Genomic DNA, 17,900 nt, shown 5'->3' on the forward strand with positions numbered 1-17,900 from the left:
TAGTAAAGTTCCACAGTAAGATAGTGTTGATTCCTACTAGTTGATAGTAAAGTTCCACAGTAAGATAGTGTTGATTCCTGATAGTTGATAGTAAAGTTCCACAGTAAGATAGTGTTGATTCCTACTAGTTGATAGTAAAGTTCCACAGTAAGATAGTGTTGATTCCTACTAGTTGATAGTAAAGTTCCACAGTAAGATAGTGTTGATTCCTACTAGTTGATAGTAAAGTTCCACAGTAAGATAGTGTTGATTCCTACTAGTTGATAGATAGTGTTGATGTTGATGTCAGACTAAATCCAAGTGACAGCACATAAAATGCTGCAGGCTCTCATGTCTTCTTCTTCTGAGAGGAAAACAAGAAGTGATCCTCTCAGGTTTACTTCTTTTTGTTTGGTTCTTCTTTGGTTCTGGTTGTTTGCTTATTTTTGATTGGTTCTTGTTTGGTTCTGGTTGTCTACTTCTTTTTGTTTGGTTGTAGTTTGGTTCTAATTGTCTACTTCTTTTTGTTCGGTTCTTGTTTGGTTGTAGTTTGCTTCTGGTTGTCTACTTTTGTTTGGTTCTTGTTTGGTTGTAGTTTGGTTCTGGTTGTCTACTTCTTTTTGTTTGGTTCCAGTTTGGTTCTGGTTGTCTACTTTTTGTTTGTTTCTAGTTTTGTTCTGGTTGTCTACTCCTTTTTGTTTGGTTCTTGTTTGATTCTGTTTTTTTGGTTTTTGTTTGGTTCCGTTTGTTTACTTATTTTTGTTTGGTTCTTGTTTGGGTCTGGTTGTTTACTTATTTTTGTTTGGTTCTTCTTTGGTTCTGGTTGTCTACTTCTTTTTGTTTGGTTGTAGTTTGGTTCTAATTGTCTACTTCTTTTTGTTCGGTTCTTGTTTGGTTGTAGTTTGCTTCTGGTTGTCTACTTTTTGTTTGGTTCTTGTTTGGTTATAGTTTGGTTCTGGTTGTCTACTTCTTTTTGTTTGGTTCCAGTTTGGTTCTGGTTGTCTACTTTTTGTTTGTTTCTAGTTTTGTTCTGGTTGTCTACTCCTTTTTGTTTGGTTCTTGTTTGATTCTGTTTTTTGTTTGGTTCCGTTTGTTTACTTATTTTTGTTTGGTTCTTGTTTGGGTCTGGTTGTTTACTTATTTTTGTTTGGTTCTTCTTTGGTTCTGGTTGTCTACTTATTTTTGTTCGGTTCTTGTTTGGTTTTTGTTTAGTTCTTGTTTGGTTCTGGTTGTCTACTTCTTTTTGTTTGGTTCCAGTTTGGTTCTGGTTGTCTACTTTTTGTTTGGTTCCAGTTTGGTTCTGGTTGTCTACTTTTTGTTTGGTTCCAGTTTGGTTCTGGTTGTCTACTTTTTGTTTGGTTCTGGTTGTCTACTTCTTTTTGTTTGGTTCTGGTTGTCTACTTTTTGTTTGGTTCTAGTTCTGTTCTTGTTGTCTACTCCTTTTTGTTTGGTTCTTGTTTGATTCTGGTTTTTTTTTGTTTTTGTTTGGTTCCGTTTGTTTACTTATTTTTGTTTGGTTCTTGTTTGGGTCTGGTTGTCTACTTATTTTTGTTCAGTTCTTGTTTGGTTTTTGTTTAGTTCTTGTTTGGTTCTGGTTGTCTACTTCTTTTTGTTTGGTTCCAGTTTGGTTCTGGTTGTCTACTTTTTGTTTGGTTCTGGTTGTCTACTTCTTTTTGTTTGGTTCGTGTTTGATTCTGTTTGTTTACTTCTTTTTGTTTGGTTCTTGGTTGGTTCTGGTTGTTTGGTTTCTGATTATTTACTTATTGTTTGGTTCTGGTTGTCTTATTTTTGTTTGGTTGTTGTTTGGTTTTTGTTTGATTCTGGTTTGTTTATTTCTTTTTGTGTGGGTTTTTGTTGTCTACTTCATTTTGTTTGGTTCTGGTTGTTTGGTTCTAGTTTTGTTCTTGTTGTCTACTTATTTTTGTTTGGTTATGGTTGTCTACTTTTTGTTTGGTTGTTGTTGTTTGGTTTTTGTTTGATTCTGGTTTGTTTATTTCTTTTTGTGTGGGTTTTTGTTGTCTACTTCATTTTGTGTGGTTCTGGTTGTTTGGTTCTCGTTGTCTACTTTGCTTGGTTCTAGTTTTGTTCTTGTTGTCTACTTATTTTTGTTTGGTTATGGTTGTCTACATTTTGTTTGTTTCTAGTTTTGTTTTTGTTTTCTACTTCTTTTTGTTTGGTTCTGGTTGTTTGGATTTCTTTGGTTCTGGTTGTTTACCTATTTTTGTTTGGTTCTTGTTGCCTACTTATTGTTTTGGTTCTGGTTGTTTGGTTCTGTTTGTCTACTTATTTTTGTTTGGTTCTGGTCTTGATTTTTCTTTGGTTCTTTTATTATTTTTTATTTGGTTCTGGTTGTTTACTTATTTTTGTTCAGTTCTTGTTTTGTTTCTGGTTGTTGATAAATCAATCTAAGTGTATTTATATAGCCCTAAATCACAAGTGTCTCAAAGGGCTGCACAAGCTACAACAACATCCTTGGCTCAGATCCCACATCAGGGCAAGAAAACATTCAACCCAATGGGACACAATGAGAAACCTTGGAGGGGACTGCAGATGTGTACCAACTGTAATCTTTTCATGCTAGACATAGGGAGACACGAAAATATTACGTTACAGTCATGGAGCTGAGACGTATCGAACGCATGAATAATGATCTCAGCATATACAATTATTAAATAGGTGTGTAATTGTTTGGTTGTCAAATGTTAAGGTGGTATTATTAAATAGGTGTGTAATTGTTTGGTTGTCAAATGTTAAGGTGGTATTATTAAATAGGTGTATAATTGTTTGGTTGTCAAATGTTAAGGTGGTATTATTAAATAGGTGTGTAATTGTTTGGTTGTCAAATGTTAAGGTGGTATTATTAAATAGGTGTATAATTGTTAGGTTGTCAAATGTTAAGGTGGTATTATTAAATAGGTGTGTAATTGTTTGGTTGTCAAATGTTAAGGTGGTATTATTAAATAGGTGTGTAATTGTTTGGTTGTCAAATGTTAAGGTGGTATTATTAAATAGGTGTGTAATTGTTTGGTTGTCAAATGTTAAGGTGGTATTATTAAATAGGTGTATAATTGTTTGGTTGTCAAATGTTAAGGTGGTATTATTAAATAGGAGTCGGTGTCTAGCGATAATCAGCATTTCCATTTGTTTGGTTTTTGGTTGGTTCTGGTTGTCTACTTCTTTTTGTGTGGTTCTTGTTCGGTTCTGGTTGTCCACTTATTTATGTTTGGTTCTGGTTGTTTACTTTTTTTTGTTTGGTTATTGTTTGGTTCTGGTTGTTTACTTATTTTTGTTTGGTTCTGGTTGTCTACTTATTTTGGTTTGGTTCTGGTTGTTAACCTATTTATATTTAGTTCTTGTTGTCTACTTTTGGTTTGGTTCCGGTTGTTTGTTTTTTGTTTAATTCTGGTTGTCTACTTCTTTTTGTGTGGTTCTTGTTCAGTTCTGGTTGTCCACTTATTTGTGTTTGGTTCTGGTTGTTTGGTTTTTGTTTCGTTCTGGTTGTCTACTTCTTTTTGTTTGATTCTGGTTGTTTACTTCTTTTTGTTTGGTTCTTCTTTGGTTCTGGTTGTCTACTTATTTTGGTTTGGTTCTGGTTGTTAACCTATTTATATTTGGTTCTTGTTATCTACTTTTGGTTTGGTTCTTGTTGCTGTTTTTTGTTTAATTCTGGTTGTTTACTTATTTTTGTTTGGTTCTTGTTGTCTATTTTTGTTTGGTTCTTGCTTGGTTCTGGTTGTCCACTTATTCATGTTTGGTTCTGGTTGTTTACTTTTTTTTGTTTGGTTCTCTTTTGGTTCTGGTTGTCTAGTTTTTGTTTGGTTATTGTTTGGTTCTGGTTGTTTACTTATTTTTGTTTGGTTCTTCTTTGGTTCTGGTTGTCTACTTATTTTGGTTTGGTTCTGGTTGTTAACCTATTTATATTTAGTTCTTGTTGTCTACTTTTGGTTTGGTTCCAGTTGTTTGTTTTTTGTTTAATTCTGGTTGTCTACTTCTTTTTGTGTGGTTCTTGTTCAGTTCTGGTTGTCCACTTATTTGTGTTTGGTTCTGGTTGTTTGGTTTTTGTTTAGTTCTGGTTGTCTACTTCTTTTTGTTTGATTCTGGTTGTTTACTTATTTTTGTTTGGTTCTGGTTGTTAACCTATTTATATTTGGTTCTTGTTATCTACTTTTGGTTTGGTTCTTGTTGTTTTTTGTTTAATTCTGGTTGTTTACTTATTTTTGTTTGGTTCTTGTTGTCTATTTTTGTTTGGTTCTTGCTTGGTTCTGGTTGTCCACTTATTTATGTTTGGTTCTGGTTGTTTACTTTTTTTTGTTTGGTTCTTTTTTGGTTCTGGTTGTCTAGTTTTTGTTTGGTTATTGTTTGGTTCTGGTTGTTTACTTATTTTTGTTTGGTTCTTCTTTAGTTCTGGTTGTCTACTTATTTTGGTTTGGTTCTGGTTGTTAACCTATTTATATTTGGTTCTTGTTGTCTACTTTTGGTTTGGTTCCGGTTGTTTGTTTTTTTGTTTAATTCTGGTTGTCTACTTCTTTTTGTGTGGTTCTTGTTCAGTTCTGGTTGTCCACTTATTTGTGTTTGGTTCTGGTTGTTTGGTTTTTGTTTAGTTCTGGTTGTCTACTTCTTTTTGTTTGATTCTGGTTGTTTACCTATTTTTGTTTGGTTCTTCTTTGGTTCTGGTTGTCTATTTATTTTGGTTTGGTTCTGGTTGTTAACCTATTTATATTTGGTTCTTGTTATCTACTTTTGGTTTGGTTCTTGTTGTTTTTTGTTTAATTCTGGTTGTTTACTTATTTTTGTTTGGTTCTTGTTTATTTTTGTTTGGTTCTTGCTTGGTTCTGGTTGTCCACTTATTCATGTTTGGTTCTGGTTGTTTACTTTTTTTGTTTGGTTCTTTTTTGGTTCTGGTTGTCTAGTTTTTGTTTGGTTATTGTTTGGTTCTGGTTGTTTACTTATTTTTGTTTGGTTCTTCTTTGGTTCTGGTTGTCTACTTATTTTGGTTTGGTTCTGGTTGTTAACCTATTTATATTTGGTTCATGTTGCCTACTTTTGGTTTGGTTCCGGTTGTTTGTTTTTTTGTTTAAGTCTGGTTGTCTACTTCTTTTTGTGTGGTTCTTGTTGTCCACTTATTTGTGTTTGGTTCTGGTTGTTTGGTTTTTGTTTAGTTCTGGTTGTCTACTTCTTTTTGTTTGATTCTTGTTTGGTTCTGGTTGTTTACCTATTTTTGTTTGGTTCTTCTTTGGTTCTGGTTGTCTACTTATTTTGGTTTGGTTCTGGTTGTTAACCTATTTATATTTGGTTCTTGTGGACTACTTTTGGTTTGGTTCCGGTTGTTTGTTTTTTGTTTAATTCTGGTTGTCTACTTCTTTTTGTGTGGTTCTTGTTCAGTTCTGGTTGTCCACTTATTTGTGTTTGGTTCTGGTTGTTTGGTTTTTGTTTCGTTCTGGTTGTCTACTTCTTTTTGTTTGATTCTTGTTTGGTTCTGGTTGTTTACTTATTTTTATTTGGTTCTTCTTTGGTTCTGGTTGTCTACTTATTTTTGTTTGGTTCTTCTTTGGTTCTGGTTGTCTACTTATTTTTGTTCGGTTCTTGTTTGGTTTTTGTTTAGTTCTTGTTTGGTTCTGGTTGTCTACTTCTTTTTGTTTGGTTCCAGTTTGGTTCTGGTTGTCTACTTTTTGTTTGGTTCTGGTTGTCTACTTCTTTTTGTTTGGTTCGTGTTTGATTCTGTTTGTTTACTTCTTTTTGTTTGGTTCTTGGTTGGTTCTGGTTGTTTGGTTTCTGATTATTTACTTATTGTTTGGTTCTGGTTGTCTTATTTTTGTTTGGTTGTTGTTTGGTTTTTGTTTGATTCTGGTTTGTTTATTTCTTTTTGTGTGGGTTGTTGTTGTCTACTTTTGGTTTGGTTACGGTTGTTTGTTTTTTGTTTAATTCTGGTTGTCTACTTCTTTTTGTGTGGTTCTTGTTCAGTTCTGGTTGTCCACTTATTTGTGTTTGGTTCTGGTTGTTTGTTTTTTGTTTGGTTTTGGTTGTTTCCTTTTTTTTGTTTGGTTCTGGTTGTCTACTTTTTGTTTGGTTCTGGTTGTTTACTTCTTTTTGTTGTGTTCTTCTTTAGTTCTGGTTGTCTACTTCTTTTTGTTTGATTCTTGTTTGGTTCTGGTTGTTTAGTTTTTGTTTGGTTCTGATTGTTTATACTTATTTTTGTTTGGTTCTTCTTTGGTTCTGGTTGTCTACTTATTTTGGTTTGGTTCTGGTTGTTAACCTATTTATATTTGGTTCTTGTTGTCTACTTTTGGTTTGGTTCTGGTTGTTTGTTTAATTCTGGTTGTTTACTTATTTTTGTTTGGTTCCTGCTTGGTTCTGGTTGTTTACTTATTTTTGTTTGGTTCTTCTTTGGTTCTGGTTGTCTACTTATTTTGGTTTGGTTCTGGTTGTTAACCTATTTATATTTGGTTCTTGTTGTCTACTTTTGGTTTGGTTCCGGTTGTTTGTTTTTTGTTTAATTCCGGTTGTCTACTTCTTTTTGTGTGGTTCTTGTTCAGTTCTGGTTGTCCACTTATTTGTGTTTGGTTCTGGTTGTTTGTTTTTTGTTTGGTTTTGGTTGTTTACTTTTTTTTGTTTGGTTCTTTTTTGGTTCTGGTTGTCTACTTTTTGTTTGGTTCTGGTTGTTTACTTCTTTTTGTTGTGTTCTTCTTTAGTTCTGGTTGTCTACTTCTTTTTGTTTGATTCTTGTTTGGTTCTGGTTGTTTAGTTTTTGTTTGGTTCTGGTTGTTTACTTATTTTTGTTTGGTTCTTCTTTGGTTCTTGTTGTCTACTTATTTTGGTTCGGTTCTGGTTGTTAACCTATTTATATTTGGTTCTTGTTGTCTACATTTGGTTTGGTTCTGGTTGTTTGTTTAATTCTGGTTGTTTACTTATTTTTGTTTGGTTCCTGCTTGGTTCTGGTTGTTTACCTATCTTTGTTTGGCTCTTGTTTGGTTCTGGTTGTCTACTTATTTTTGTTTGATTCTTGTTTGGTTCTGGTTGTTTAGTTTTTGTTTGGTTCTGGTTGTTTACTTATTTTTGTTTGGTTCTTCTTTGGTTCTGGTTGTCTACTTATTTTGGTTTGGTTCTGGTTGTTAACCTATTTATATTTGGTTCTTGTTGTCTACTTTTGGTTTGGTTCCAGGTGTTTGTTTTGTTTAATTCTGGTTGTCTACTTCTTTTTGTGTGGTTCTTGTTCGGTTCTGGTTGTCCACTTATTTTTGTTTGGTTCTGGTTGTTTACTTTTTTTTGTTTGGTTCTCTTTTGGTTCTGGTTGTCTACTTTTTGTTTGGTTATTGCTTGGTTCTGGTTGTTCACTTATTTTTGTTGTGTTCTTCGGTTCTGGTTGTCTACTTCTTATTGTTTTATTCTTGTTTGGTTCTGGTTGTTTGGTTTTTGTTTGGTTCTGGTTGTTTACTTATTTTTGTTTGGTTCTTCTTTGGTTCTGGTTGTCTACTTATGTTGGTTTGGTTCTGGTTGTTAACCTATTTATATTTGGTTCTTGTTGTCTACTTTTGGTTTGGTTCCGGGTGTTTGTTTTTTGTTTAATTCTGGTTGTCTACTTCTTTTTGTGTGGTTCTTGTTCAGTTCTGGTTGTCCACTTATTTGTGTTTGGTTCTGGTTGTTTGGTTTTTGTTTCGTTCTGGTTGTCTACTTCTTTTTGTTTGATTCTTGTTTGGTTCTGGTTGTTTACTTATTTTTGTTTGGTTCTTCTTTCGTTCTGGTTGTCTACTTATTTTTGTTTGGTTCTTCTTTGGTTCTGGTTGTCTACTTATTTTTGTTCGGTTCTTGTTTGGTTTTTGTTTAGTTCTTGTTTGGTTCTGGTTGTGTACTTCTTTTTGTTTGGTTCGTGTTTGATTCTGTTTGTTTACTTCTTTTTGTTTGGTTCTTGGTTGGTTCTGGTTGTTTGGTTTCTGATTATTTACTTATTGTTTGGTTCTGGTTGTCTTATTTTTGTTTGGTTGTTGTTTGGTTTTTGTTTGATTCTGGTTTGTTTATTTCTTTTTGTGTGGGTTGTTGTTGTCTACTTTTGGTTTGGTTACGGTTGTTTGTTTTTTGTTTAATTCTGGTTGTCTACTTCTTTTTGTGTGGTTCTTGTTCAGTTCTGGTTGTCCACTTATTTGTGTTTGGTTCTGGTTGTTTGTTTTTTGTTTGGTTTTGGTTGTTTACTTTTTTTTTGTTTGGTTCTTTTTTGGTTCTGGTTGTCTACTTTTTGTTTGGTTCTGGTTGTTTACTTCTTTTTGTTGTGTTCTTCTTTAGTTCTGGTTGTCTACTTCTTTTTGTTTGATTCTGGTTGTTTAGTTTTTGTTTGGTTCTGGTTGTTTATACTTATTTTTGTTTGGTTCTTCTTTGGTTCTGGTTGTCTACTTATTTTGGTTTGGTTCTGGTTGTTAACCTATTTATATTTGGTTGTTGTTGTCTACTTTTGGTTTGGTTCTGGTTGTTTACTTATTTTTGTTTGGTTCCTCCTTGGTTCTGGTTGTTTACCTATCTTTGTTTGGCTCTTGTTTGGTTCTGGTTGTCTATTTCTTTTTGTTTGGTCATTGTTGTTTACTTGTTTTGTTTGGTTCTGGTTGTTTTGGGTCAATTGGAGGATTACCACTCAGTTCTAAAGATAGAACCAGCTGTAGAAGCACACTTTTACACACTTATCTACTTGATAATAGATGAATAGAACAAATGGATGGATAAATATTAATGATGGATGAGGTAAATTTGGGATAAATATGGATCATATATAAATAAATAAATAAGAATCTTCTCTTTCCTAAAATCTTTAAGCCACAACCACAGTGCATTTGCTTGACACACCTGGACCTCTGAGAGGGGCGGTGCTATTCATGTGTCACAATTAGGAAAATGAAAATGAGGATTCAGATTGATGATGCCAGCGTGGACAAAGCATTTTCTGGTCCACACACACACACACACACACACACACACACACACACACACACACACACACACACACACACACACACACACACACACACACACACTTGCATAATAGATGAAGCCTATCATTTGTCCCCTGATATTAGCCAGGTAATGAGTGTCCGGTGATAAATAGATAATCACATCTGCCTGTTTGGTTCATTTCCTGTCAGACATACACGACCAATGACGACTAATATTGTTCCCAGGAAGTCAGCATGCATGAATACATGCTATCAACACAGCTTTGCTTCTTTTTACACTTGAAAACAAAACGGCAATGGGCGCAGACAAAGCATTGTGTGTGTGTGTGTGTGTGTGTGTGCGTACGATTCGCTGTGCATGAGTGCGTCGCCCGGGTAAAGTTTTACTTGGCGAACGGAGATGTCACACAAAGTCACCGTCCACATCAGCCAGCCGAGCGAAGAGGTCAGAGGTCACGGCAGCTAGCCACGCCAAGCTGGTGACGTCACGCCAACGCTCAGCGCCGCTTTTCGTCCACGGAGAGCAAATCGTCTCTCCGCTGTAATTGATGATGTCGTTAAAGTGATAGCCAATCAGTGCAACATGCAAATGAGGCCCAACCGAAACGGGAAGAGGACAAAGAAGACGGACGCCAACAGCTATTAGTGCTATTGATTTAGTAAGACATCTGTGTGTGTGTGTGTGTGTGTGTGTGTGTGTGTGTGTGTGTGTGTGTGTGTGTGTGTGTGCGTGTGTATCGGCCGGGGGAGGGGACAAGAAAAGGGGGGATGGTTCCATATGTCACCAGTCACAACACACACACACATCCATGTAGCAATAACACACATCTACAACATAATCATAATTAATTCCATCTTTTTGATCATGATCAATGATGTCATCGCCAGTTGGAACTTTAAAAGCGATCATATTGGCAAACACGTCACTTGATTGGCTTGACCTGATCATTCTTTTAATGCTTCTGATTGGCCTAACGGCTGCATTTGACCCTGGCAGGTAGAAATATGTGCACTTGTAGTAATATCTGTGTACATGTGGACTTAGCTGGGGTGTGTGTGCCTCGCCTCGCCGCACACGCACACACTAGAGATGCGCGGTTTGCGGGCACAACCGCGGAGTATCGGGCGGATGAAATTAAAAAAAATAAGATTTTATCCGCGCGCGGGTCGGGTCGGGCGGATTAATTAGATTTTTTTTTTTTTTTGCGGGTGGCAGTTAAACCAATTGGGAAATATATATACATAGTTAAATGTTGTTACCCACATACGAAAAACGAGCAGGCACCTGCAGCATATGCCACAACAGTGTATGATTGCGCACTGGTGTGCGTCTGGGTCGTGACAGCGTGGCACGCGCAAGTCTGTGCTGCATTGGATCAGTCTCCTTTCTTTAACAGGCAAAAGCTTTATAACCTCGCCATACCTGCCAACTTTTGAAATCAGAAAAACCTAGTAGCCAGGGTCCAAGGGCCGCAGGCCCCGGTAGGTCCAGGACAAAGTCCTGGTGGAGGGTTCAGGGCTTCGCCCCCCCGACGCAAAATGATTATTAGCATTCAGACAGGTTAAAATGTTGCTAAAACCATCACTTTTCTATCAGTCACAGTGACTTTTCAAAACAAAAATATTACAGCAAAAATCATATGGGTTGATTGGCATGTTTATTCTGTAAGCTAACTTCAATAGTTTGAAATTATTTTGACAGTTAATGCCAGTTATCCTGTCAACCTTTCACAAGACTTCAATATGTTAATTGAAAGTATAAACAGTATAAACACTTTTTACAGTAAACAAATGGTAAAACAGTACTAAACAATTCCATTAAAAAAAAAAATTGGTGTCATTATTAACTTTCTGTCCAAGCTTGTATAATCTACTGCCTTGTTCAATTGTAAAAAATATTCTGTGCCTAAAATTCACATTTCTATCACAATTATCATACTGTAAACATGGTAAGCTAACTTCATTAAAATTAATAGTCCTGTCAATAGCATGGAATTACAATTCAAATGTAGTTTTTTTGTAAGCCTTTCAAAAGAATTCAAAATATGAAAAATGAATGAAAATTAATTGAAGCCATCAGACACTTGAAAAGTGGCACATCACATCTCTAATGTAATCATTTTAACTTTTCAACAGAAATAGCACTGCAAAAATATTAAGGACATACTTCTGTATTTTGGTAGTTATGCTGTCAACATTTAACAAGATTTCTTCAACTTGGACTTGAAAGCATAAATAGTATAAACACTTTTAACAGTATGTCGTGCTGTGAAATACAGCCGACAGGATTGCGCACCAAACACGAAGCAAGGCCAAAGCGCACGCGCGCATGCATGGTGCAGGAGAACAAAGGACTTCTTTCATTTAAGGTTTGTGATAAACCATCAAACTCATTCGTTAAAAGGACTCTATAGTAATAGAAAGCGAATTTTTCTGGACATTATCATGCAAGAAAAGTTTATTTTTGGGACCGCGATCACCGCGTAATGATTTTTAAAGGTTGCATTACAAACATTTAACTGTCCCATGTGATCAGCCAGTGCGATTGGAAATCCATGCTCAATTATTGCCTCCGTAAATAAAACTTCGGGCGGGTGCGGGCGGATGGCGGGCGGGTGCAGTTCTGATCAAACGTTACATCGGGTGGATGGCGGATGGTTGACGACTTTCTGACGCGGTTGCGGATGAAATAAATTGCCTATCCGCGCATCTCTAGCACACACAATACACAAACTAAGCCAACGAGGTCAATTGGAGCTTCTATTATAAAGCTGACAAAGATCAACACACAGATTAGAGTGCGTGTACGTGTGTGTGTGCGCAGAGACACTTGCTGACACCACATCAGTCATTGAACAATAACGCAAACACACACACTTTCGCTAGTTAGTCATGATGACATCACGCTGATGTCTGCAGCTGATAAACAACAGGGGGCGGAGCCTAGCACCCAACCGACAACACACTTACGACGTGAGAACGTTGACTATAACAACTAATCAATAATCAACCCAAATGCATTCCAGATCAGCTGATTGATCTCTCTCTCTCTCTCTCTCTCGCTCGCTCACACACAATTTACCTGTAATGTAACGTGTGCTTCCTGTTGACCATATATGGAGAAGAGGCTGCAGGGAAACGACAGGAAACAGTAATTAGGGGCAAGGAATGACAAATAAACACATACTATGTGTGTGTGTGTGCAATTCGAAGTATGTCCTTTACACCAGCGTTTCTCAAAGTGTGGGGCGCGCCCCACTGGTGGGGAATAGAGACATGACAGGTGGGGCGCGAGGAACGGGAGGAAATTTCACTTTAAATTTTTTTTTTTAATTATTATATTCTTAGATTTTTTTTTTTACTAAGCTTTCATTTTCTATACACACTGTAAATCACTTTGTGATTCTGTCTGTGAAATCCGCTATATAAATAAATGGAAATTACCGGTACTTATTTTTACTGTAGGCTTTATATTTCTCGTTACGAGCGAAAGTTTGACAGACATAGCAACAGTAACTAATGGGGGCGGGGCTAAGCGGAACAAACTTTCGCGCGGATGGGTAGCAGGCTAATGTGTGGATCACAATTACACAAATATATACATTTGTGACTCGCACCTCAAAGGTCGTCGAGCCAGAGCCAGCGCCTGCAGAGAAACAAAAATGTGACGGGCACACACTGTGTCATTCACCGGGAAGCACTCGCGTCAAGGCAGCTCAGCCCCGAACTCAATGAGGTTTTAACAGATGTTGTGAGCGCGGTAAATTTGATCAAAACACGACCACTGAAAGCGCGACTGTTCTCTGCACTGTGTGAGGAAATGGGAGCTGATCATACAGCCGTGCTGTTTCACAGTGAAGCAAGGTGGCTCTCCTGGGGGAAAGTGCTGTCACTTGCCCTGTCTTGCCAAATGCATAGCTCCTCCTTTTTTGTTTTGCAAAGATTGCAAAGTGGCACTTTTATTGTATTTATTATTGAACTTGATGCAAGTTATTTTATTTATTATTGAACTTGATGCAAGTTATAACACTTTTTTGATTTATTATTGAACTTGATGCAAGTTATAACACTTTTGTTTTATTTATTATTGAACTTGATGCAAGTTATAACACTTTTGTTTTATTTATTATTGAACTTGATGCAAGTTATAACACTTTTTTTGATTTATTATTGAACTTGATGCAAGTTATTTGATTTATTATTGAACTTGATGCAAGTTATAACACTTTTATTTGATTTATTATTGAACTTGATGCAAGTTATAACACTTTTTTTTTATTGAACTTGATGCAAGTTATAACACTTTTTTTGATTTATTATTGAACTTGATGCAAGTTATTTGATTTATTATTGAACTTGATGCAAGTTATAACACTTTTTTTGATTTATTATTGAACGTGATGCAAGTTATTACACTTTTTGATTTATTATTGAACTTGATGCAAGTTATAACACTTTGATTTATTATTGAACTTGATGCAAGTTATAACACTTTTTTTTATTTATTATTGAACTTGATGCAAGTTATAACACTTTTATTTGATTTATTATTGAACTTGATGCAAGTTATAACACTTTTTTTGATTTATTATTGAACGTGATGCAAGTTATAACACTTTTTTTGATTTATTATTGAACTTGATGCAAGTTATAACAGTTTTTTTGATTTATTATTGAACGTGATGCAAGTTATAACACTTTTTTTGATTTATTATTGAACGTGATGCAAGTTATAACACTTTTTTTGATTTATTATTGAACTTGATGCAAGTTATAACACTTTTGTTTTATTTATTATTGAACTTGATGGAAGTTATTTTATTTATTATTGAACTTGATGCAAGTTATACCACAGCTGCACATTTATTTTATTTATTATTGAACTTAATGTTATTTTATGTTATTGAGTTCGAATGTATACAACTTGATGTTCAATAAATTTGAAAATGTTAAAGCTTGGCATTAGCGCTCTGTTGGGGCGATGGGGGCAGGTGGGGCTTGAAAACTGTCCCTTGTCCAAAGTGGGGGATGACAAAAAAAGTTTGAGAACCACTGCTTTACACACACGCACATGAAGGCATCTTCTGGTCTGCGCTTCAATTTGTGACGTCACCCCCTCCTAGTGGCACACACAGGTAGTGCAGGCAGAGTCCGCGCTTATTGTTGTTGTCATAATACACTATATTGCCAAAAGTATTTGACCACCTGCCTTGACTCACATATGAACTTGAAGTGTCATCCTATTCCTAACCCATAGGGTTCAATATGACCTTTTGCAGCTATTACAGCTTCAACTCTTCTGGGAAGGCTGTCCACAAGGTTGCGGAGTGTGTTTGTAGGAATTTTCAACCATTCTTCCAAAAGCGCATTGGTGAGGTCACACACTGATGTTGGTGGAGAAGTCCTGGCTCTCAGTCATCTCAAAGGTGTTCTATCGGGTTCAGGTCAGGACTCTGTGCAGGCCAGTCAAGTTCATCCACATCCATGTCTTTATGGACCTTGCTTTGTGCACTGGTGCACAGTCATGTTGGAAGAGGAAAGGGGCCCCGCTCCAAACTGTTCCTACAACGTTGGGAGCATGGAATTGTCCAAAATGTTTTGGTATCCTGGAGCATTCAAAGTTCCTTTCACTGGAACGAAGGGGCCAACTCCTGAAAAACAACCCCAATCCGTAATTCTTCCTACACCAAATTTAACACTCTGCACAATGCAGTCCGAAATGTAGCGTTCTCCTGGCAACCTCCAAACCCTAACTGGTCCATCAGATTGCCAGATGGAAAAGCGTAATTCATCACTCCAGAGAAGGCGCCTCCACTGCTCTAGAGTCCAGTGGCGACGTGCTTTACACCACTGCATCCCACGCTTTGCATTGGACTTGGTGATGTATGGCTTAGATGCAGCTGCTCGGCCATGGAAACCCATTTTAATGAAGCTCTCTGCGTACTGCACGTGGGCTAATTGGAAAGTCACGTGAAGTGTGGAGCTCTGTAGCAACTAGAGATGCGCGGTTTGCGGGCACAGCCGCGGAGTCCGCGGATTATTCGCGGATCGGGCGGATGAAATTAAAAAAAATTAGATTTTATCCGCGGGTCGGGTCGGGCGGTTGAAATAAAAAAAAATTAGATTTTAAATAGATTCAGGCGGGTGGCAGTTAAACCAATTGGGAAATATATATACATAGTTAAATGTTGTTACCCACATACGAAAAACGAGCAGGCACCTGCAGAATATGCCACAATAGAAAAAAAAGAAAAAGAGATGGACACTTTTACGGAGCGGAGAAGGGACGCCTCGCCGGGGTCCGGGACCGAGGCCCCTTCCCCCGAGAGGGCCCCACCGGGAGCCGTAGCTGAGGCGATCCGCGAGAAGGGCCCGACGCACGTCCAGGGTCACCACCGCACCGACACCCCGCCTCGTCCGCCTTCGCCGCGGCCGGTGTCACGCGCAGCAGGTAAGCAGCTTACCTGCCCGCCACCCCCCGTGGCCGGGGGCTCGGAACAGGGGTCACTCCACGCGCTCCGCCCGCGCAGCTTACCTGCCCGCCACCCCTGTTGCCGGGGGCGCGTAACAGGGGTCACTCCGCGCGCAGTGCGCTCACGAAAGGGGTGGGGCTCACCCTGGTTGATATAGACAGCAGGACGGTGGCCATGGAAGTCGGAACCCGCTAAGGAGTGTGTAACAACCCACCTGCCGAATCAACTAGCCCTGAAAATGGATGGCGCTGGAGCGTCGGGACCATACCCGGCCGTCGCCGGCAGCGAGACGCGCTTGGAGGTGCGCTCAGCGCGGCTCCCATATGATTGCGCACTGGTGTGCGTCTGGGTCGTGACAGCGTGGCACGCGAATGTCTGCACTGCATTGGATCAGTCTCCTTTCTTTAACAGGCAAAAGCTTTATAACCTCACTAATGCCTTGCATCGTCTATATTAGATATATAACAACGGGTGGGTGCGGTTCTGATCAAATGTTACATCGGGTGGATGGCGGATGGTTGACGACTTTCTGATGCGGTTGCGGATGAAATAATTGCCTATCCACGCATCTCTAGTAGCAACTGACTGTGCAGAAAGTCTTTGCACTTTGCGCTTCAGCATCCGCTGACCCCTCTCTGTCAGTTTACGTGTACCACTTTGTGACTGAGTTGCTGTTGTTCCCAAACTCTTCCATTTTCTTATAATAAAGCCGACAGTTGACTTTGGAATATTTAGGAGCGAGGAAATTTCACGACTGGATTTGTTGCACAGGTGGCATCCTATGTCAGTTACACGTTGGAAATCACTGAAAGCGGCCCATTCTTTCACAAATGTTTGTAGAAACAGTCTCAATGCCTTTTGGCAATATAGTTTTTGTTCGATTTCATAAAAGAACGTGTGTCTGACTTTGATCTGCTCCTCAGGAGGAGGACATGCCCGAGGAGGTGAACATCGATCACCTTCTGGACCTGAAGACGGACGGCGAGAGGATGCAAAGACTGCAGGTACAAAGAACAAAACCAGCTGTAACAATTAACAAATGGGTACATGAACACATCATCATCAGTGTGTGGTTGTGTCTTGATGTGTGTGTTCCTTTTCCAGGAGATTCTTCAGTCGTGTAACAACAACACGGAGGTAAAAACATCCCAGCATGCATCACTTTTAAAACACTTTTAAAAGTGTGTGTGTGTCAGGTGTTCATCAGCGAGCTGCTGGTGAAACTTCACGGCTTACAGAAGCAAGAGGAGCTCCACAACGACGGCATCGACCTCCCGCAGCTACACATCTACCCCGCCCGCCCCGGATCGTCCGACAGGGAGGTGCTGCACTGACAAAGCAAGCGCGCCCACTCCCTTTGAATGCCCCCCCCAACTCCTTCCTTCCTCCCCGCCCTTGCAGCACTATCTATGGAGAGAAATGTGTGTCTTTTTATGCAACCAAACAAAACATTTCTTTTTAAACTTAAAAATGTATTTGAAAAATAAAAATTTTAAAGAAAATTAATTTTTATTTTAGCTAATATCGAACCTTTGTTGTTTAACAGCACGTGATACCTGATATGGTATTTCTTTATTTTTTTTCGGTTTACAGTAAAATCCTGTAAAAAAACACACCGTAAAAAAAAAACTCCTTCAAACTCCTATTGTTCATTAAATGTAATTTTGTAAGCTGGTCTTCGTATTGAAAATTACGTTCATGTATTTATATGACTATTTAAATTACGTATATTCATAATATGAAAAAAAAAAAAATACATTTAAAAAAAATGAAAGTTGTAATGTTGACGCTCATAATTCCCGGGGTTCGTGAATGCAACCTCGGTCCATAATGAGGAAGTCGACCCTTGTTTTTCCCCGCTGTATGTGTGAACTTTTAAAGATTTTAAAAGGTATTTTATGAGCACACCAGATAGCTAGCATGCTAAAGTTAGCATGCTAGCTTTTTTTAAGCTAATTTTGCATCCTTATGCCTCAGTTAGGTTAGAAGCCTTTTTTTGGGGACAGTAACGACCAGCCCTAGTATTTGGTCATTTCCCTCCAAACGTGTTTAGGGCTAAGACCAATAAAAAGGCTGCTTACATTTTGTTCAGAAAAGGCTCCGCCCACAAAATTGAAGAGGAGTTGAAAGCAAAACATTTTTTGTGACTAAAATGTTTATTTTATTTTTTTACCTTTTTTTTTTTTATTGGCATTTTCAAATAGACAGAAAAAAGTGCAAGTCAAAACAGTACAATTTTAAAGTCAGTAAATGATTCACACCCTTTCCCTTAAAACCCAAACCACCCACCCACCCACCCACCCCACTCAGGTCCCACTAACCAGGGACAAATGGCACAATTATGTAACAAGTAAGATGACAAAGACAGACACATTCTCACACACACACACACACACACACACACACATACGAGGCCAGAGACAGACAGATATATATATTAAAAAAATATATATATATATAATAATAAAATAAAAATAAATAATAATAATAATAATAATATATAATAAAATAAAAA

At 37.7% G+C, this 17,900-nt stretch overlaps 1 protein-coding gene across 1 annotated transcript in view; it reads left to right on the forward strand.

Annotated features, from left to right (window-relative positions):
- ppp1r14ab (protein phosphatase 1, regulatory (inhibitor) subunit 14Ab) overlaps positions 1-16,909 on the forward strand; it is a 30,351-nt gene extending 13,442 nt beyond the window's left edge. The window contains exons 2-4 of the mRNA XM_061971971.1: positions 16,309-16,389; positions 16,490-16,522; positions 16,582-16,909. Of these exons, the coding sequence (XP_061827955.1) occupies positions 16,309-16,389; positions 16,490-16,522; positions 16,582-16,719 (252 nt within the window). The 3' untranslated portion in view covers positions 16,720-16,909. The remainder of the gene's footprint in view (positions 1-16,308; positions 16,390-16,489; positions 16,523-16,581) is intronic.
- Positions 16,910-17,900: the final 991 nt, after the last annotated feature.

Source organism: Nerophis lumbriciformis, linkage group LG17 (genome assembly GCF_033978685.3).
Source record: "Nerophis lumbriciformis linkage group LG17, RoL_Nlum_v2.1, whole genome shotgun sequence".
Taxonomy (NCBI): Eukaryota; Metazoa; Chordata; class Actinopteri; order Syngnathiformes; family Syngnathidae; genus Nerophis; species Nerophis lumbriciformis.